Source organism: Macaca mulatta, chromosome 4 (genome assembly GCF_049350105.2).
Source record: "Macaca mulatta isolate MMU2019108-1 chromosome 4, T2T-MMU8v2.0, whole genome shotgun sequence".
NCBI classification, from domain to species: Eukaryota; Metazoa; Chordata; class Mammalia; order Primates; family Cercopithecidae; genus Macaca; species Macaca mulatta.
Window position 1 is genome coordinate 74,265,695 of NC_133409.1, and position 22,124 is coordinate 74,287,818.

At 41.5% G+C, this 22,124-nt stretch overlaps 1 protein-coding gene across 1 annotated transcript in view; it reads right to left on the reverse strand.

Moving 5' to 3' along the window:
* Positions 1–22,124, reverse strand: part of NOX3 (NADPH oxidase 3) — a 49,001-nt gene that overhangs the window by 20,046 nt on the left and 6,831 nt on the right. Inside the window, exons 4-7 of the mRNA XM_028847278.2 lie at positions 21,247–21,376; positions 15,982–16,074; positions 13,902–14,155; positions 7,794–7,956 (exon numbers count right to left, since the gene is read on the reverse strand). Coding sequence (XP_028703111.2) covers positions 7,794–7,956; positions 13,902–14,155; positions 15,982–16,074; positions 21,247–21,376 — 640 coding nt within the window. The remainder of the gene's footprint in view (positions 1–7,793; positions 7,957–13,901; positions 14,156–15,981; positions 16,075–21,246; positions 21,377–22,124) is intronic.

Genomic DNA, 22,124 nt, shown 5'->3' on the forward strand with positions numbered 1-22,124 from the left:
TGCTTTCCAATGCTCACTCCACCTTAGTCTCCAAAAATAAAACAACCCTGAAATCAGCTACCTGTAGAAAGCATGCCTTTTCAGAATTCCATGGCTGATCTCAGAGACCAAAAATACTTGAGTTTACTTTAAAAGATTTTATTAAATAGAAAGTCATTCTCAGTAAAATAACAAAAGTTCTGAACTTTCATAGTAATAAAATTATTATTTTTTTTACAGGACTCATCCCACACTTTTTTTTTTTTTTTTTGAGAGGGAGTCTCTCCCTGTTGCCCAGACTGGAGCGCAATGGCAGGATCTTGGCTCACTGTAACCTCCACCTCCCGGGTTCAAGTGATTCTCCTGCCTCAGTCTTCCAAGTAGCTGGGATTACAGACATGTGCCACAATGCACGACTAAGTTTGTATTTTTTAGTAGAGATGGGATTTCACCATGTTGGCCATGCTGGTCTCGAACTCCTGACCTCAAGTGATCCACCCACCTAAGCCTCCCAAAGCGCTGGGATTACGAGCATGAACCATCATGCCCAGCCACATTCTTGTAGATATAGTGGATGTCTAGATGTTTTGGGAGACCCCTTTGGGACTGTGTCATGAGGTTGAGGGGTTCTGTGTGCATGTGGCCTGTCACAGACCTTAGCTGTCACATCGTTCCCAAGCACTAGCGATCAGCCCAAACTCAGCCATGTCCATTTGCAAAGGGCTTGGGTCTGAGTGACGGTCACAAGGCTGGGCTCTCTGTGTGTCCCTTCTCATTTTCATGTTTTCCCAAGCCTAGGCTTCTCTTTAAGAATTCTTCAGCAGCACATAGGGACCAGGTCAAAGAGGTCTGGGGCCAGTAGGAAATGCAACTGTGCTAAATTTTGATAAACAGTTTTAGAAAATGAATTGAGAAGCACTACCAGTCTGTGTTACTAGGAGAACTCAGACTCTCCAATCAAAGTTGGATGCTTTTAGGCGATTGTATCTCCAAAGCTTGTGCTATATCTTGAATAGATATCCATGAACACAGGCAGAGGGCCCTTTCACAAACACAATCTGTATGTCTTTATATCCAAAGTCAATTTCCAGAGGATGAAACAGAAAAAAATTATTTACGTATGTATTTATTTATGGCCCAGAATCCCTCTAAACAAGGAAAGTTAACACAAGAATACAGATTTAGGATACAGTGTAGCATGGTACAACAACTCAACGTTGTGAGCCTATGAGATCCATCCGCTGTTGTATTTCTTCTTAATGATAAGCCTGCCTAATGTGTAAAACTTTAGTTTAAAGTGATGCAATTATAAAATTGTTTTTCTGGTGAACCATTATAAGGCCAAGACCAGGCTTTGTGAATCATTTTTCATCCTTAAGACATTTTCTGAATGTCATTATCCTTGATGTTAACTATTTCACGACTATATTGCTACTTTGCCCTGTGGCTTAGGACTGATTTCTTTTGGGCCTCGGTTTGGTCTAATTACAGTTAATAATCCTTATTGGACAACTGAAACATACTTTTCTTTTCTTTTGGAGACAGTCTCGCTCTGTCCCCTGGGACTGGAGTGCAGTGGCACGATCTCAGTTCATTGCAACCTCCGCCTCTCAGGTTCAAGCAATTCTCATGCTTCAACCTCCTGAGTAGCTGGGATTACAGGCACCTGCCACCACGCCTGGCTAATTTTTGTATTTTTAGTAGAGATGGGGTATTGCCATGTTGGTCAGGCTGATCTTGAACTCCTGGCCTCAGGTGATCCGCCTGCCTCGGCCTCCCAAAGTGCTGGTACAGGAGTGAGCCACCACACCTGGCCTGAAACATTCTTTAATAGCAGAATGATTCTGTAAATTGTGGCCTACCATACTATAGATATATATTTCACACTATGAAATACTCTAAAGACACCAAACAAAATGAAATAGATCATCAGGTATTGACACTGAAGGTGCCCCAAGTTATGCTTTAATGAAAAACAAAACAAATTGCACTTCCTCTTCCTTCTACACACACACACACCTATTTATGCATAAATGTGTATAGGTATATGCATATAAATGCACGGAAAAGGAATGGAATGAGACATATTCAACTGTTTAATGGTGAGTTTCTCAGGGAGCAAAGTTGGGGAGGTGTTTAGTTTGGGGAGGGAGGTGAAGGGAGATTTTTAAAACGTTTGTGTATTTCATTGGACTCTTTTACAAGAAGACCGTAGTCATGGAATCTGTGGTTAATAGACTAAGATATTAAAAATATTAATACTGATCACTTCTGTACAGAGCAATGAGGGCTGATGGGGTACTGAGGCCTTTTGAGGCCCTCTAAGGAAAGGCAAGAAGCACACGTTTCTTTAGGAGAGGTGCGCATGGCCCCTCTTAAAGAGGCCAACTGATGGCAGCAATCTTGGTGGTGAGTGGAGATGATCAATTCCAGGAGTAGCCAGAGCTCCAGTGTGAGGGAAAGGGAAAGTAAATAATTTCTCAAAGTAAACAGATTAAATTAAATGCATTTTTCATTCACTAGAAAAGAGAGCAGGCCCTCCTGTGTTTTATTAATATATTTTAGTAGAGTATGGATTTTTTGTCTTTTTTGGCCTCTTTCCCTTGTTCCCACTGGCCCATGCTGTCTTTTTATTTGAATTATCTGTTTATTATATTAGGTTAAGAACCCAAAGGCCATTTTGCATGGGACACACTGTAAATACCCATTATCATGGATATATATTATGGAGCTGATGAAGGAAGACAATTTATGAAGAAACGAGATTATCTCAGTTTTTGTATAATCTATTGTATTGCAGTCTGAAGATTACATATGCAGTTAAGAAAACGCACCACGTCTTGCAGTTGGCAGTTCTCTCAGTTCTGACTGCACAGCTGTGATATTAGGGAGAACTAAAATGTGTAAGCCAATCTATTTATGTCAGCAATCCTCTCCCTCCCTCCCCATTCATACACACCTATTTCATTCATCATTTTGACAGTTTGCACAAGCAAACCATCCTAATTTTTTTTCAAGAGCTCTTTTCACAAATTGAGTGTGATGTAGAATTAATCATACCTGTTAGGCAGGAGGTGGAGGACTTTATCGCTAGAGGGCATTTTTCGCCCCCAGCATTCAGCTTCCTCCATATTGCATCACAGAGAATTCTCAACCACCCTCAGCCTTCCCTCATCCCACAAGGGCACAGCATTCTCAGCTGCCTTCAACTCCGTGAAGTTTGGCTCTTACTTCTGTTGAAAATATTTCTTTAATGTATTACAACTTTTTTCCATTTTCATCACAGCAAGCCATCATTATACTTCTTGTTATTTTGCCTTCTTGGGAAATCCCCTCCTGCCCATTCTTCCCCCTCCCCTTCCACTCCCTGCCCTCTCTCAGATCTTTCAAAATAAAAGGTACTTACAAACATAGAGATTTTAAGACATCAGCTTCAAATGGAAAGTACTACCTATGACGCTTCCCACTAAGGAAGTGGCAGGCGTCTTATTGGTTATGCTCCTGCGTTTTACTTAGAAGTTTTCTAGAATAAGGCCGGGCGCGGTGGCTCACGCCTGTAATCCCAGCACTTTGGGAGGCCGAGACGGGCGGATCACGAGGTCAGGAGATCGAGACCATCCTGGCTAACACGGTGAAACCCCGTCTCTACTAAAAAAAAATACAAAAAAAACTAGCCGGGCGAGGTGGCGGGCGCCTATAGTCCCAGCTACTCGGGAGGCTGAGGCAGGAGAATGGCGTGAACCCGGGAGGCGGAGCTTGCAGTGAGCTGAGATCCGGCCACCGCCCTCCAGCCTGGGTGACAAAGCGAGACTCCGTCTCAAAAAAAAAAAAAAAAAAAAAAAAAAAAAAAAAAAAAAAGAAGTTTTCTAGAATAATGCAGCAGAGAAGGGTAAAGAAGTTCTAGTTTGCAATGGTGACAATTGAGAAAACTTTGGTGCCCATTTTTTACTGTAGACTTGCAACTTGAGTTTTGTGTGTAAAAATCTATACCTTAATGCCAACCAGTGTTTTTACACATGGAGGAAAAAAAATCACACCTAATTGCAGTTAACCATTTAAGCTTAAAATTCCAGCTCTCAATGCCTATGTGAGTTTTCCTTTCCTTCCTTATTACAAAAGAGGACAATCTGAAAACTATAGTCCAGACTTAAAATTGTGAAGACACCGTTAGATAAATACGTACTGCTTTGCTCTGCGCTGCACTTAAAAAATTATATAGACGCTGACAGTTTAGTGGAAGGGGTAGTCGTTATATCTCAAAGGCATGTGGGTAGCCCTGACAAATATTAGTTACATAAGCCTAACGATAGCTGTACTCAAACCAACACAAAGTTGCTTTAAAAGAGAGAAACTTCCTAAGCCTGTTCTCATGCCTGCAGACGTGAAGGAATTGGATCTGAAGTGTAATTTTCAGCCTAAAGTTCCAATAGCATGAAAACCTCACTTCTTCCATGAAAGAGCTTTGAAGCAAAAATCAGAAACATGCGCTCAGGTCCTGACTCAGTGGTGAACCAGCTGGGTGACTTTGGACCAATCGTCTCCACTCGAAGTACAGATACTGACTTTCATGGTCCTATGCAAAGCTAGGAGATTAGGGCCTTTAAGTTAGTTTATGATCCCACACTTTAGCTTCCCTTCTCCCACATGACATTATTTCTGCCCTTATTTTCAGCTGAGTCGTGTCCAAATAGTCCCTCACATTTTTATAAGCGATGAAAACATTGCTTTTATATTTTTGACTCTACGGTTTCTGTTTCTTGGAATAGAAATCAATGTCCCTATTTTATGGTTTTGTGGTGACTGCAGTGCTGAAAGCCTTGAGAAACCCCACAAGCAGAGCCCAGGAATGACAATGGAATGCTGAGAAAGGAGGTGGTATTAACACTTTGTAGGCTCCTGTATGAATTTTAAGATTTTGGGGGGTTCTTATAAGATTTTTCCTCTATGTTCCTAGTAAAATAATTGGAATTTAGTAAAAATCATTGAATAATCTTTTTGGTTACATAAACAAAATCTTAATACCCTTAAATTTTAAAGAAAATTGTATACAGAAACCATTGTTTATTCTTTTTGGACATGGAGACATTTATTCGCTCATTGATTTATTCAATATTTTAACTATATATATAGTTATCACGTAATATATGTGTGTGTGTATATATATATATGTGTGTGTATAAAGATATCCAGAGAAGCTATGTTCAAGGAACTCACAGTCTGTTAGAGAAAATAAGATTATTTTGCAAATCTTAATGCAGGAAAGACATGTGACATAACAGGAGGGCAGCAAAGAAGTGGTGGAGGTTAAGAGAAGGGGGAGGTGATTGTGAGTTGGGTATGATGAGAGTGAGACTTTGCATGCCTCTGAGCAGGACTTGAAATATTAGCTGGATTAGTGAGTGAATGAAAGTGAGACACGCTATCCACCACCATCTTCCTGTGAAGCGCAAAGTGACTTTTAGTGTCACGGAAACCATGAAGCAGCGAGCCACCTCTCTGAGCGGGTTTTACTTGGTAGGCAACAAGAAGGAAGGAAGAACTTAGGGTGGCTGAGAAATCATCACGAACCAAAACAAAGCACTGCTGTGAGGTCCAAATATCCCAGTCACTGTTTTGCTTGCTTTGTTAAATATATTACGGTGTAGAGGAAAGATGAGCTTTGGTGCCAAAAGGATCTAGATTCAGACTCTAGTTCTAGTATTTTTAAGCTCTCTGTGTGCCAGGATCCTCATCAGTATTGAGAATATTACCTATCTGAATGAGCTATTATGAGCATTCAGTAAGAGGACTCTATCATTTCTATTAGCTTTGTGATCTAGCTTCAGTTTTCTCATCTGTAAAATGGGAATGAAAATGATAAGTACGATGAAAAGATGGCATGAGATAGTGCATGTAAAATGCCCAGTTTTCTTCCTGTTAGGTAGTCAGTGCTTGATAAATCTAGGCCGTTAGTAGTAGTAGTACTGGTAACCTATTTATATCTTTGGTAGATATAATCAGCATTTAGATAATCATTTATATTTCTGTACACACATTTCTATAGTAATATTTTCATATTATTTGTCTTATTTAGCATTAAAACTCTCTGTTGGATATGGATTCTTATTTCTCCATTATGTGGATCAGGAAACCCAGCTCAGAGAGGTGAACTGCAGGCAGTACTTCAGTCAGGGTGGAATCAGGCATGTTCTTTGATAACAGCAAAATTCAGGTGCCGATTCCCATGGTCTTCCTACAATATTGCACTAGGGTTGCAGGAGGAGCTGGGGTCACATCTACCATGTGTTGGTTTTGTCACGGAAAGAGCCAGATGAACCTGAGTTTGAATCCCGATTCTGCCTTTGATTATCCATGTCTTTTCAGGAAAATCAATTTAATCTCTCCAAGCTTCAGGTTCCTTATCTGGAAAACAGGCTTTGTGTTATTTACTTTATAAGGTTATTGGGGAGATTAAAAAATTCAGATGAGAAAATGTATGTCAACAACCTGTCACTTGGAAACTTGGGAAATAGCTAATTCCTGTTTCTTAGTTGGCAGAGACCCGAATTTAGAGATCTTCTGGCCTGCATTGCCTGGGATGCTTCACAGAATACGATTTCTTGACAGGTGTTAGGTGAGGAAAGGTTCTGTGGCTAAATAACCTTGGGAAAGATAGATGAAACAAAGCTGAATGAGGTTCTTTTCTGCGGAACTGTTTTTTAGACACAGAGTCTCGCTCTGTTGCCCAGGCTGGAGTGCAGTGGTGTGATCATGGCTCCCTGCCTTGAACTCCCTAATATTTAATTTTTTTGTAGAGATGATGTCTCACTGTGCAGCCCAGGCTGATCTAGTCTCAAACTCCTGGCCTCAAGTGATCCTCCCACTTCAGTCTCCCAAAGTGCTGGGATTACAGGTGTGAGTCACTGCGCCCCAACTCCGCAGAACGTATTTAATGACTAGTAGATGATGTCTTCCAGCGTGTGATGTTGCAGAAGCATTGCTTAAGTTCCTTTGACTACAGAATTCTCTTTACGGCTCATGTCAGGTGACAGATGTCCCTTGTTTTACACATTGAAAGCTGGTGGTTAAGTCAAGCATCTCCCTTTGATAGCTGAGGACACTGTGTACAAAGGGTTAAGCACAGAAGATACGCAGGACTGGGCCCAGCACCAAGCTCGCCTGCCATCCTCACTCCTCCTGCATTCACACGGCTTTGGGTTATTAGGGCTCCTTGCCTACCATTCCTCTAGTGCCTGCTGCTGGTCCTAAGAGGGTCAAAGTATTGGATGGAGTGTCTAGATATGACAAAGGAGGGAAAGAAATTCTAGAGGCATCTAGTTGTAAAACATACAAGAAATGACAAAAGGGAGATTCAGAGCGGGATGGCCACCCCACAGCAAGGTGGCCAATAAATCTCAATTGTGGCTTCTTGTTAGGACTGGGTCCACGATAGGAAGACATCGAATTGTACACTTGCAACCACAGTCTGAAGCTAAAGAGACTAAGGAGAGGTTGCCTGTTAATATCGCAAACTGCCACCCAGTCACATAGCCATTTGCAGCCTGTCCATATTTTATTGAGATGAGCAATTACATGTCCTGTAATGGCAATGAAGCAATAAAATTTATGTCTTGTCATCTTTAACAAGATTAGACATAACCCTACTCATAAATGTAATACTGAGTGGAGATTTTTAAGAACATAAGTATAGTTAAGGATCCTCGAGTTTATCCCTCATAGTTAATTAAAATCCTCCCCAAGAATTGGCAGATGATAGATATAAGGACATTGAACCTTTTAATCCATGGAAGGGTGAACTAATGATTTTTCCATACCTTGCTCAGCTTCAGCGGGGTCTGCGCCTCACTGCATTTGTACCATATAGATTTCAGAAGAGCAGCAAAGGGAGTGACTCCGATCCCCGCGGCAATGCACACACTCACTGGGTAGTGAAATACATCTGTCAGGGCAGCTCCAAAGGGCCCGTCCACTGCCAGCCTGGAATCACAGAGAAACGCAGCCTGTTTGACCTTCAGAACACCTTCGCTCATGAACCCAAAACCATCTGCAGCTGGTGCTTTTTATAGGACGTGTTTGCCAGTGCATGCAGAGGTTGACTCTGTGCCTGAAAATGCCCTATTTGGAGAGCCTGGGGTTAGCATGAGGATTTCCAGCTGTGCCTTATTGGGAGACAACCAGGTTGTCCTGGCCCGGGCACTGTTCATAGAAGGACAAAGCCTGACATCTCTTGCTATAGCTCAGGCCTCTTCCATGTGGCATGCTCTCCTTACAGTTCTTAGAAGCTTGTTTTGGCTCCAAGTATTATTGAGGCTGCTGGAAGAGCCATCTCCCTTTCCACCCCAGTTGCCATCAGAGGGAAAAATCTGGAAGCATCAAGATAGCTTAGCAGGCTTCTCTTTCCTCTTCCTAGTATCATTCTCCCCTATTTACTTTTGGTCACACATCTTAGTAGGTTTATGTAATTTTAGTCTAATGGAAGCCATTCATTTGGAATAAACATAATTTTGAAGTCATTTGTCAGTTCTGTGGAACTTCTAAAACCCATTATTTTAGATTATACTGACTCAAAATCTGTGGTAATTAGGCCTTGGGTAGCACTGGTATTTTTCTTTGCTTAGCAAATGTTTCTTAATAAGGATAAGGTATATTCACTGAATAAATAAGAGGGTCCTTAGTATGGTCCTATGTAGGCTGGCCCCTGAATTCTTCTCCATCTCTCATCACTGGTTTTCACTCTGGTGAGATCTTAATATTCCTAAAATATTAAATACACAATACTCCCTACTGCCACGGGGCCTTTGCATATGATACCCTTTTCCCTTGGAATAATCTTCCCCAGTTTCTTTCCTTTTTTTTTTTTTTTTTGAGATGGAGTCTTGCTCTATCTCCAGGCTGGAGTACAGCGATGCGATCTCGGCTCACTGCAACCTTCGCCTCCTGGGTTCAAGTGATTCTCCTGCCTCAGCCTCCCAAGTAGCTGCGACTACAGGCATGTGCCACCATGCCCAGCTAATTTTTTTGTATTTTTAGTAGAGACGGGATTTGACCATGTTGGCCAGGATGGTCTCGATCTCTTGACCTCGTGATCCGCCCGCCTCGGCCTCCCAACGTGCTGGGATTATAGGCGTGAGCCTCTGCACCTGGCATCTTCTCCAGTTTCTTCCCTCTCTCCTTAGTTAGTTAATAGTTATTCCTCTGGTAGTTCTTATCCAAATCATTCTTTTCCTGTGGAAGCCTTCTTGAACCCCTCAGGTTAGGTTAAATCCCCTCTTATATAATTTATAGCTACATGTTCCCCTCCTCTATAGTCCTCATCACAGCTGGAAGTTTACAATGTATTGGTGTGTGTGCATGATCTGATTGATGTCTGTCTAGAGCTGTGAGGTCTAGGAAAGTGGGAGTCAGGGCTCTCTTTGCTCACTGCTGTAATGCCAGTGCTCTCTGACATGAAGTTGTTCAATAACAATTGGTTGAATACATTGTAAAGGGAATGTTTAAAATATTTCAGTCAGCAGAATGTATTCAATAACCTCAACTATTCCAAAAGCACACATTTACATATGAACAAAGATATGCTAATTAAAAGGTTTCTGAGTTATTCATAACCATTCCCTAAGGGGTGTCTGTTGAAGGCACCGGTGGTTGGCCCATTTGGGCTTTACTATGTGTTCATGAAAGTTCAATTGGGTTTATTTTAAACTGTTCTATATGCCAGACTTCCTAATAATTCAAATGAACTCTCCTCAAGTTAATCTTAATTAATAAGGCTTTATTACATATTGATATATGGAAATGGAAGAATAAAAATAAAAGGTCATTAACCAGAAATGGTTAGTATCTTAGCCCACTGTAGATTATTCCAAAAATAATTAGATAAAGGAAATTGAGAGAAAGAGAGAAAAAAACCCTGTACATAGATTAAAATATCTTATTGTTCATTTTTTTAAAAGAATCAGTCGTATTAGGGATTTATTTGACACTGATTTAAAAAGATATCAATTAAATCCAAAGAAGAAATCCACAGAAATATACAATAAACAAATTTCTACATCTTTAGAATTCAAACTCAAAGCTACAGGAGAAAGTATTTAGTCTCCGTTCCCTGCTAATACAGTAATCCTCCTGCCACATCCCTGAGAGATGATCATATTCCGATGTTAAACTGCAGGGCACCTTGTTCCACTTAGGGGCAATTCTAAGTATTAGACAATTTTTTCTCGTGTCTTACTGAAATCTGTCTTCTGACAACTCTCATCTTTTGCCTTTCTGAGAAGCACATTCCAGATCTTTTTCCTTTTTTGCATCTCAGGCCTTTAAATAGTTGATCATAGCTATCATGACACCCCAGTTGTTCTTTTTTGGGCCCAAATTTCTCCATTTCTCCAGACTTTTGACAATCTGAATCAGCTTCCTTTGCACACATTTCTGTTTATCAAGTTTATGCAGCTATCCCTGCCTTGAGTCAGACACAGCGTTCCTAACAATGCTGCTCAGAAAATGATTCGTCTTGCCTGCATCCATGTCCTGTGAGTCCTTGTTGGATAGTTCAGCAGCACCCCACCCTACCCCATTAAGTTCCAATCTCATTTCTCTGAACTGACTGCATTTACTCCTCTAATAAACACTTCCATTGCTATCTCTGTGGTAGGTGACCATTCTTATCTTGGTAATAATAATAGTAGTTAACTCTTTGAGCACTTACCGTGTGCGAAGTATTATGTTAAGTGTTTTTATGGACTGTTATATTTGATCTTAAACAAAGCCATGAGTACCATTATTGTCATCTTCATTATACAGATGAAGAAACTGAGGCAGTGTGTTGCATACATTCTCCAAGATCATACACAAAGTTGGGCTTTGAACCCAGCTCATCTCACACTGCAGCCCCCAGCTCTGGGCACAGGATAACTTGCTGAAAATGCTATCAACTCTGAGAAATTCCTCTGTTTTCCTTCAGAAGGTCTAGTCTTTTGAAAGAGCTCACATTCTCTCCCTTTTTCTTGGGCTTAGAGGAAGAGGTTTCCTTGTTCTTTTTCTGGGCTTGCTTCTCCTCCTGGGCTTCTCACTCATGAATTCCAGGGGCTGGATTAAATTTGTCTGGGATCCAAAGCAGTAAAAAGATCTAGTGCTCTCCCCAATATGGTAAATTTAATTCAAAATTGAAACAGTGGGGAACTGTAAAATCATCCAAGGAAGTCCAATAACATCCTGATTCTTTGTATGTTGAAGATTTAAGCAAATTCTAGTTTTTTGGAAGGCTTTGCCACTAATACATATGCCTACACACATACAGAGGCAGAGGGTGAAACAAATTAGTGAATGGAGGGAAGCAGCTCTGTTTATGACAACTCATTTTTATCGAGCCCATAATTACTTACTGAGTGACTGAGGGTCAGGGCCTGTTCTAGGCCCTGGGAATGGTAAAGTGAACCAAACAAAGCCCCTTTTCTCATAGAGCTTCCATTCTAGTGTGGAGAGATAGACAGTAAACAAACAATCAAGCAAATATTTAGCATGTCATGTACTATAAAGAAAAATAAAGTCAGCATGTGGCATCATGGCGATTGAGTGACTGCTGGGGGTTGTTTCATGTGGAGTGGGAAGGAAAGGCCTCACTAGAAGGAGACATTTGAACAGAGACCCGAAGGAAGAGAGAAAGCTGCCCAGCAGAGATGTGGGGGACAGCATTCCAGGTGGAGGGAACAGCAATGGCAAAGGCACTGAGGACTACATTTTCAGTGTGTGGGAACAACAAGAAAGCTGGAAGAGCTAAGCCCAGGAGGGAGCAGGAGGTGGAACAGATGAGCCCAAGGAGGCCCTGGGGATCCTGTTGGGTCTTGCAGCTGGCGATGCACTCCATAGGCAGAAAGCATATCAGCTACTGAGTAACGTGTACCGAGTTCTTCTTGGGGGACTGGCTGAAATGCTATCCAGTTTGTGAAGGGGAAGGGTGGTTGATAGAGCGGATAAGTGTATACACACAAGGCAGAAGCCAGATAGCAAAAAGGATGAAGCCTTTTGCCTTGGCGTTGCCAAGGGGAGAGCAGGGACCGAGAAAGCAGTTAGATACTGTGCCCTGCATATATGTGTGTGTGTGTGTGTGTGTGCTGGGGGGGTTGGTGAGGGTGGGGTGTTGTGCAGTGCTTCTACTTTTATGTCTGATTTTAAGCATTTGCACTGCACTCTGAACCTTAAAATTTTATTACATTGCTTCATTTCCACTATAAAAAAGAAAATAGTCAGGTGTTGTCGTCTGATCTGGGGCTCTGGATTGAGCAGATGATGTTTCTACTTGGCTTGGCATCATACCATTCTTGAGGACCGGGGTTTGAAAGGAAGCCTGTGACTCTTCCTACCCACTAAATACAACCAAGCCCAGCGGTGCAGCTACAGCTCAGTAGCCTATGAAAAGAGGGAAAGCAGGACGATAAGCTGATTACATTTTGTGTCTCAAATTTATTATGGTACCTTGTTTGTCACCAATAAATATTTGTCAAATTAAATGAGACAACGAATCCATATTGGCTCCAGGGTTTCATTGATTCTTTTGTCAAATCTTTCCTCTGTATGCACTGCACGTCAGACACTGTTGTAGGCACCGGAGATTCCGAGGAGGAAAGACAATGTCCTGCCCTCAGGAACTTCCGTTCGAAGTGTCTCTACCGAGCTCCCTACTGAAGTGCTCACGGCAGTGGCTGCTTCTTGGTAGTTCCTGATACCCTCCAGGGATGGCAGAAGTAGGAATCTCTTGATGCTTCTTTTCAAATATGAAATTCTTCCAAAAATGTTTTTCTCATCATTTTTTTGGTGTCCCTGTTATTCCAGAGCCCCAAATGTGTACTTTGTAAGCTTTTGGGTAATCCTGCGTGAAGAGTGGGAAGTGACCTGAAGCCATTGTTTACTGAACAAAGCCAAGGAGTGGTCATTTACATTGGCACTTCTGTCATGTGCCCACGCTTTTGCTTTATCTTTCCTCCTCCTTCTCCTCCTCCTCCTCCTCCCCCCCCCTCCTCCTCCTCCTTCTTTTTTTGAGACAAGGTCTCACTCTATCGCCCAGGCTGGAGTGCAGTGGCGTGATCTCGGCTCACTGCAACCTCTGCCTCCCAGGTTCAAGCAATTCTCCTGCCTCAGCCACCCACATAGCTGGGATTACAGGCACGTGACACCACACCTGGCTAATTTTTGTATTTTTAGTAGAGATGGGGTTTCGTCAGGTTGGCCAGGCTGGTCTCAAACTCCTGACCTCAAGTAATCTGCCCGCCTCGGCCTCCCAAAGTGCTGGGATAACAGGCGTGAGCCCAGGCTTTTCTGAATAGAGTGATGGTGTGGGTTGAGTTGTGTCCCCCATTGACATGTTAAAGTCCTAACCTCAGTACTTAGAACATGACCTTATTTAGAAATGGGATTGCAGACATAATGAATAAAGCTCAGATGAGGCCATGCAGGAGTGGTATGGGCCCTTATATCCAATATGACTAGGGTCTTTATAAGAAGAGGACACAGAAACATAGCATCCTTGTTATGAAGACCCAACTTTACAAATATAATAAAAAAAACTCAGACTGTGATAGAAAAAAATGCCTAGAGTTGTCTGACTCATTGCAGGCTACATAGAAGTAACCAGGTGATGCTTTAGGAGCTGGGAGAGAAAGCCCCTTCCTGGATCACCCTCTCTTGGCTGAACATTAGTTTTTTTTTTCTGTTCTTCTTTTTTTTTTTTTTTTTTTTTTTTTACAGAAATAGATGTATGTCTCCTAGAAGTCTACAAAGTTATACTTTTTATATACATTCTCAAATTTAGAACATGGGCTCAAACTCACCATCTAATAAAGATATTGCTGAATCTGGTGGCATGTTGATGCATTAAGATACCTTACTTTCTATAATATTGCGATTTATACATGAGAGAGATGGGCACAAACCTTGGCAGTCTCCAGGGCTCCTGGAGGGCCCGTCCCTCTGCCCCAAAGGCCTCCAGTAGTGCTGCCGTCCAGTCTCCCGCTGCCCGGATGTGCACGCTGAAGAAGTCTTCCTGGGGGGCAGAGGTAAGGGTGAAGGGGTGCCACTCCAGCGAGGATATGGCCGAGCACTGCACCAAGATGTACTGCCCTGGCGCCATTTTAAAGCCGCGCTTTTTCATGTGAAGTTCCAGGACTCCGGAGGGGTGGCTTACCACCTACGTGAGAGCAAGAGAGTGGATTGCCTTTGTCCTCAAAATAATAAAGAAACACCTTTCATTCCATCAAAGGTGTTCACAGTTTTAGATGAGCTTGTTTCAGGTGTAATTTATATATCCCATCTGCTATTAGCTCCCAACGATATTTGCCACCACTTTCACATCTGTGTTTGCAACTCCAGCAAGAATGATGCTCCTCTGCTACAGAGGGCGGTGTTCGAAACAGCTGTACCCAGGTGCAATTGGTGCCCAGCATGGACATGGCCTAGAGTCCATGTGTCAAATGGCCAGGCTTTCCACAGCACAGTCAACCAGACCCAAGAGAGTAGAAGCTTGCATATTATTATGCTTAGGGTTATTAAAATAGTCACCATATTAGCTCTGGGTTTTTAACATCTAGGAACATTTTGTTAGCTTTTCCAATGATCTGCATCTTGTCTCAATGTCCTGTGAATTAACCCTCTTATTTCTTCAGGCTTAGTGAAAAAGGATCTTCAAACTCACTTCAAACTCTTTTCTTGTTTTAGTTGAGTCTACCTTCAAACTCTTTTCTTTTTAGTTGAGTCTTATCCCATGTCCTGACTCCACTGTGAGTTTTAGATGTAGGGAAGCATTGCGCAAGGTTTCTAGTAGTGTTTATAAAAGTTTTATGACTTGCTGCTTATCAGAGGGAAAGAGCTAATTTCCCTTCTTAGATTTCTATCTTGTTTCCTGAAAAATCTCTCCAGGCCCTCCCGTCTTCTTTTGTGACAAGAGGTATAAGGGAACAAAATCTAGCATCTAGATACTGTGACAGTATTTTTCCATTCAAAAGAGAATTTCACAGCACTTTAATCATTGGTTCTAAGTTTTCCCTCTCCCTACTGGTATCTGTTCTGACACTGCGGTTAAATGGTCTCCCTAGTAACAGCTCGAGTAGGTTTCCAGAAGTTTTACAGTCTGGCTTTTGATACAGCCTGACATCCTTTGGTGCTTAACTTAAAAACAGCAACATAGAAACAGCTTAAAGCAGAAACAGGAAGCAATTTCTATACATCTGCTTTCATGAAGGTGGCTACAGAGATACAGGATTCTGTTAAAATTGTATTGGCAAAGTGGGATAGGCTTGGCTAATGGAGAATTTCTTCTTGGACATTTCAAAAACTAGGGGAGAGTATTTGGCACCTTTTCACTCTCCTAGGCATGCATTTTTTTGGTCTTGGTCTATCCCTTCCCAGCTTCCTCCAGCAAGAGGTAAACATTGTGAGGATGTAGAGAGGCGAGAATGGGGAGCAAGCCTGAAAAATGCTACCAGGAGCACGCCGCTCATGAGGGTAGAACTCTGTCTTCATCCTTCCTCTCCATTTTTCTTCCCCACAGTGGTCCCTTTTGCTCTGAACCTTATGGTGACTGTTTCCCCTTCCTCTGCTTGGTAGTCCCCAGCGAGAGTATATAGATTTGAAAATGTTATTTGTTTGCAAAATTTGTGTCTTTACTTGGTGAAGGAAGTGATTATCCTTCAAGTCACTATGACCCATGTAAAGCACACTCACTCCCCTTGCATTTCACCCTAGAGAGAAACCAAAATAAAGAAAAAGCGGATCATTCCAGTGCTGTACAATAAACCTTTATCAGAATTCTGTGTACCGTCTAGAGCCCTGATCCCTGTCTTCAGCAAAATTAGTCACACTAAAAGATACTCAGGATACAAGCAATTATTAGAACAGAAGATGAGCCTCTAAATTACAGACAGTTCTGCAATAAAAATGGCAAATTAAAAACTTGGGCTAATAAAAAATTTTCATCTACACTCAGGCTTTTATTCAGACATAAAGCTACATGCATACCTTGGTAATGACAACTTCTTGTTGAAATCGCCAGAACCTAATTATTCTTTCACATGCATACAAGACTACAGGGCCTAAAATCCATTTCCAAGCCTGCAGAGAGTAGCAGAGAGAGAGAAAAAGGAATGAAAATAGAATCCAAATATTTTCAATTTGAACCAAATCAATATAAAACATGACAGGGTTTAGACATTTTTCCTTTAACTTTGGGCCAGTTATCAACAACAAAGGTGTCTCCTTGTATTATATACTATAACATTCAATTATTTCTTGAAGTCTACAAGCTTATTTAAGAGATTAAATTCTTCTATATTGGTTTTTATGCTTACTTGATCAATGATGCCTTTATGTAATTAGAAATAATTGAATTTGCAAAGAAATAAAAAAGCAGATTGATGTTTCTGTTACATATGATAGGGTCATAAATGCTCCCAAACTCAAGCCAAAGTCAAAGCTACATTACTCACCCAACACAGGACACAAGAAATTGCATTTTAAAACCTCAAATAGTAATTTTTTGGGCCAAGAATGCATCACAACTAGAGGGTCTGCCTGAATAAACACAGAAATACACACAAACACACACACACACACACACACACACACACACACACACAGGGTTATATAGAGTAAAATATAAAGTTAGTTTCCTGACACCTTAAATTTAAGTTTATCTAATCACAGCAAAAGGCTCAATAATTGTCTAGAGAATTGTGATGGTGAAAATGTCCTTTTTAAATCAGATGCTATGTGAACCTTTGGTGAGTATAATGTGCGTTACTGATGATCAATTTACCAGCAGGCTATTGTATCAGGCGCTCTGTACAACATAAGGTGTCTTCCTCAGTAAAAGGGAAGGGATGGGAAGTTACAAATTTCGAAGAGTTCTATTTGTACTGAACAATCCCATGAGGCATATGTATTGTCTTGATTTTACAGAAGACGGAATTAAGACTCAGTCAGATCAACCAAATTGTCCAAGGTCATAAAGGGAAGAAGGTGTCTGGTAGAGATGTGAACTCAGATACGCCTGACTACCCAGCCTGAGTTCTTTCCAGGATCTCAGGCTACCTCCCACGTGCATTGCCATGTTATCGTGGTCCTTTCTGTCCTGCCCTGAAATTGATACTGAGGCTTGTTTTCCAAAACATTAGAAACTCATGAACTCATTGAATTTTAGGATATTGAACGGTCTTGGAAATCTACTCTAATTCTTTTTTTTCTTTTTATAATTTTTATTATTTTAAATGGTCAAATAATAATTGTATATATTCACGAGGTACATAGTGATGTTTTGATACACATAATGTATCATGATAAGGTCAGGGTATATTACTCTATTCATCATCTCGAACACTGATTATTTCTTTGTATTGGGAACATTCAATACCCTCTAATTCTTCTAGAATTAAAAGAAGGAAAATCCTGATATTCTGAGTTGCCTGGAGAGTCCAAAGTGGACCAGAGAGAGCCAGGGCTAGAACTCAAGCCTTTTCATGTGTCCCTACACTTCCTCCTAGGTTTTCTAAATCCACCCCCTTACTCCTTGAATAGTATCTAGGGAGGCAGGAAGGATGCCTCATCTTCGGAACTCAGACATTCACCACCCCTCACCGACTGACCCGTTACTCAGTGCTCCCTGACCAGTCGTCTGGCTCCGTTTCTTCTGTTGGTAGGTCACAAGCGTTTTAGCATTATTTTTACTTCCTTTGAGTCACCACTTTCTCATTTTGTCTATTTCTTTTTGTTGATTTCTGGGTCTCTGCATGGTCCCTCTTCTCAACTACATCAACCATCTCTGCTTTTTTTTTTTTTTTTTTTTTTTTTTTTTCCTGGGGGACTCTTGGCCTCATAAAAGCTAGATCGATGGGGACAACACAAGGTAATTTGACCCACTTATTTTTTCTGCCTCAGTGAGGCCCAGCAATGTGATCGGAATAGCAAAGAGAATAAGCCTTTTGTCCCCCTATGCTGTGGATGACGTGGTGAAGATGATCAGAGTAAGGGAAACTAGGAAGCGTCCCTGGGAAGCACGGGATTGGGCCAAGCAAAGGAATCCTTAGGTCTCTTAAGCTTGAATGAACCAGAAAGCTTTTTGAGAACTGCTTTGGATGTTTACAGAAGTGAGAGCAAGAACTGGCCGTTCTTTCTATGTGGGCTAAAAGAGATATTTGCAAAGACACTCACAGTCTTCATATATTTTTTTACAAATAATCTTCCCCACCCATTTTAGAGAGTTTGGGGGCATCACACACTTCATTTTGGTGATGTCAAATCAGACATGGTCTCTGATATTTTCCACGGTGATAAAATGTAATGGATTATTTTTCTTTCCATGGTTCAGGTAGGAGAATGTAAGCTATTAATCCCTGACTCCATCTCAACCTGAGTATATCCCTTGCTCCAGGAGGAGGTAGCCAGTGTGGTTACCTGTGTTGTGCCTGGAGCCCCTGGAAGTCAGGGCCTGAGGGAGAGATGGCCAGGGATGAATATTAGGGAACTGTCCTTGCAGTGATACCAGGGACAGACAAGAGTAAATCAAGACAAGGAGGCCTTGATTCAGAGCAAGAGGGATGTGTGCCAAGGTAGATGCTGGGCTGGGTGTCTGAAGACCTGATTCTGTCCTTGGGGCCACCACCCCTCATTCTGTGCCACTAGGCACATCTTGGGATTTATTATGTTCACAATTTCCTGTTTTGTAAAATGGGAACTAGCTGGAGAAGATTATGATTTAAGTTCCCTCCAAGCTGTTAAACACTATGGCTTTATTCACAGAGATAAATAGAACGTTGGGGCTATGTACTTGTAGCTGGCAGCGGAGTGCTGACAAAATGGGGGTTATGGAAGCTGGAGATTTACAGTGAATGCTGTGGGGTGTGGAGGAGAAAGTTCATGGCCACAGAGTTAAGGGCTCTGATTCTTTGATGTGGCTTTACTGGGAATGCCTTTTGTGACCATAGGTAAGACACTGAAACTGCTTGGACCTCCATTTCCTCAGCCATTAAATAATGGGGAAGAACTATTTAGTATCTAAATTTCCTTAATGCTAAAATATTTCATGGCTTCTTGGATTTATTTTCTTCTTCTCCAAAAAATACTCAAAAAGTCACGCTACAGTGAGTATTTTATGATAGAAATAAAACAATGTTGATTCAAAAGCAGCAATAATGAAACTTGTTTCCTTCGCTTTCACTCCTGGTTTTTCATTCCTACCAGAAAATAAGAACATGCTGGCTTTGATTTTATTTTATGTGTGTGTTTATGAATAGCCTCTTTTTCTAGACAATCAGATTTCCTGGGGCAGGTCCCACGTCTCTGAATCCTGTCTAGTGCATTGCCAAGCAATACACTTAGGCACTCAGTGAAAGTTCGCTGAATTGACTCTACCTCGGTCAGGGCTTTCTCCTTTACCACTCACAGCCTTCCCTAGTAATTACAAAGTGTCAACCTTGTGGTTACGATTAGTTGATGCTGTAGTTAAATGACATAAAGTGCTTCTTTGGCCTAGGACAACCAGGCATCTTTTGAGACTGGATTGCATCAGAAGCAAACCAGGAATCTGGAGTCCTGTATGCCTCAGTGCATTTGGGCTGGAAAGGGAGACAGAGACAAGCAGGGGAGGGGGGACTGCCGGGTATAGTTGGTTTCTTTAATCAGTTCCGTTTATATGAGGTGAGGTACAAAGCATTCTCTGTCCTAACATTGGGAACAGTGCACCACTGAAGGAGAAATGATACATATTCTATTGATCAGAGCACCGTGAAAACGCCTTGAGTTAAGAGAGGCAAGGAAGGAGAAATGGAGCTTTGCAGAGACCGAGTAGGTGTGGTGCAGTGAAGCGCAGGAACCCTTCCTTGTCCTTGGGATGCCTTTCGGATTCAGTGTCTATAAGACATCAGAGAGAATATCGTACGGTTCAGCCAAGCGGTAATTGCATAGCCCACACACGCTTTGACTCAGGATCCATTACAAACAATGGGAGAGAGTGACACCCTGAGTTTGGGTGTGCAAGGAAGTGGAGCAGGGGAGAGTTAGAGGGAGACGAGTAAGGCCCCCTCTTAATGATAATTAATGCCAGCAAATGCTGCTGGGAGCAGGTCCTGGTCTGTATTCATGAGGTGTGGGGGAGTATTGATTTTTTTATGGAGACGCTGTAGCTGAAAATTTTAGAGAGGTATTCATGTTCCTCATTAATATGCAGGTTGGATAGTGGCTACTGAGAGTTGAGTTTAAGACAGAGACAATCTATACTGGCCATTAAAAGAACCACAGTCTAATGGGCACATCTATTCCGGTTCTCTTAGTTTAAAACCTTCCTCCTAGTACTTTCACCCTTAAAATCCAGTGCTTAATTTAATATATTTGAGGTTTTTTTTTTTTAAACAATGCAATCACTTATATTCTTCATATGTTGATGACTTAATTTCCCAAATCTTCATCAATTATATATATTATACCCTGTTATTCCATGTTTTAAGTTACATATTTTTGGACACTTATTTCCTCCTACTTTTTATCTGCCAGCTGCATTTATTTTCTTTCAAGCATCACTTGGTTGTCCCAAAGATTTGCACTGTTCTAAGATACCAGAGGAGGCCAGATAGCAATATTATTTCTCTTTACCTACGCTACCAACTGTAATGGTTACCACCTACCCAGGAAATCTGACTTTTCAGATCTGTGGACATTGTCATCTACACAAATTAATTAAGTATCTTCTTGGCTAACGTCATCATTTTTTCAGTTACAGGAGCTTAATTAGAGCAAGAAGTAAATGCATTTGACACCCTAAGTTTTTGATCCCCAAATTTGTCGAAAGGAAGAAGGCAAGCTTATAAAGAAGGCCTGAGCCTCATTTGGCTGTTCATGGATCTAGGTTTGAGCAGCAGTGCTGGTAATTCTCGGACTGGGAGCAGGGGCAGTTATGCAGAGGACAGGTGGCCAAGGATGCGGGAGCACAGAGAAGGGTGGTGAGGCCCAAGGCTGACCCCTCCAGGGACATCAGTGTGCTGTTATGAATTCCCACAATATCAGACACTAGTATTTAAAGGTAAGTAGAAGAATACATTTCAAAGCTGAACATAGTGCTTTTGGCAGTAAACCTCTTTAAAAATTATCTGTAACTTGATTTCTCCATTAGCACACTTAATAAAGAGTTGGCTTTGTCTAGTGGGGAAATGTGCTTTCTTTTTTCCAAGCCTATAAAAGCTCTATATTTTAACTGCGGGGACATTTATTTTTAAAAGCTCCTGGGTTCATTCTTACCGAGGGTTCCTTGCCAGAAAATTGAGGCACGGGGCATTGGGCCACTGTCTGCCATTCTGCATAGCGGTCTCTACAGAAGGTGATGTTGTGCAGAGAGAGGCTGTCCTGGGTTTGGCCTCGAACAATCCGACTTGTTAATTAAGAAAAGCAAAACAAAACAGAAAACCAAAACGTCAGACTGATTTTGAGCAGTCTTGTTATCCCACAGATATACATTCTACAGTGAGCTTGGAAATATCACTTCCAGTTCTTGAAACTCAGGCTGTCATTCATTTCCCCCAGTTTCTTTCAAAATAAGCATTTAAGAAGCTTCGAGTAACTTTGAAGATCCCAGAAAAGAAGTGCCCCTCTGTGGTATCCTGTGTTAAATTGAAAGTGTCTATATTAGAGAATTCATAATGAAGGGAAATTGTTTGAACATATCCTTTTGTAGACTGTTGAATTTAATTAGGTTTCATCTTGTCCTGATTGCTGATTTGGGCTAATTGGCTAACTTTGCACTATTTGGTTCTTTTGCAGATTTATTTAACTTCTACCCTCGTTGGGTTGTTTCGGAGTGCTTAGAAGTCTTCCGGTGAAGAAGTCAAAAGAAGTGCCCAGAATAATGGTATTTTTTCCCCTAGTGACCACCAGCAAGCCAGCGTCTGACTCGGTCAGAATAGGTCACAATGGAGTGTGTCTTCAAGGTGGTATTGCTACATTAGGAATGGAAAAAGAAGGCAGTCTTAATGAATAGAGCACTGGACAAAGAGTCCTATAATCCTTCTATATTTTATTTGCCATGAGTGCACTCCTGACTGGCCTTTGACAAGTCGCTTTGGTACAAGCTCCTAGGGTTCCTCCTTGGTGCACAGACAGCAAAGCCCAAGACTTTCCCA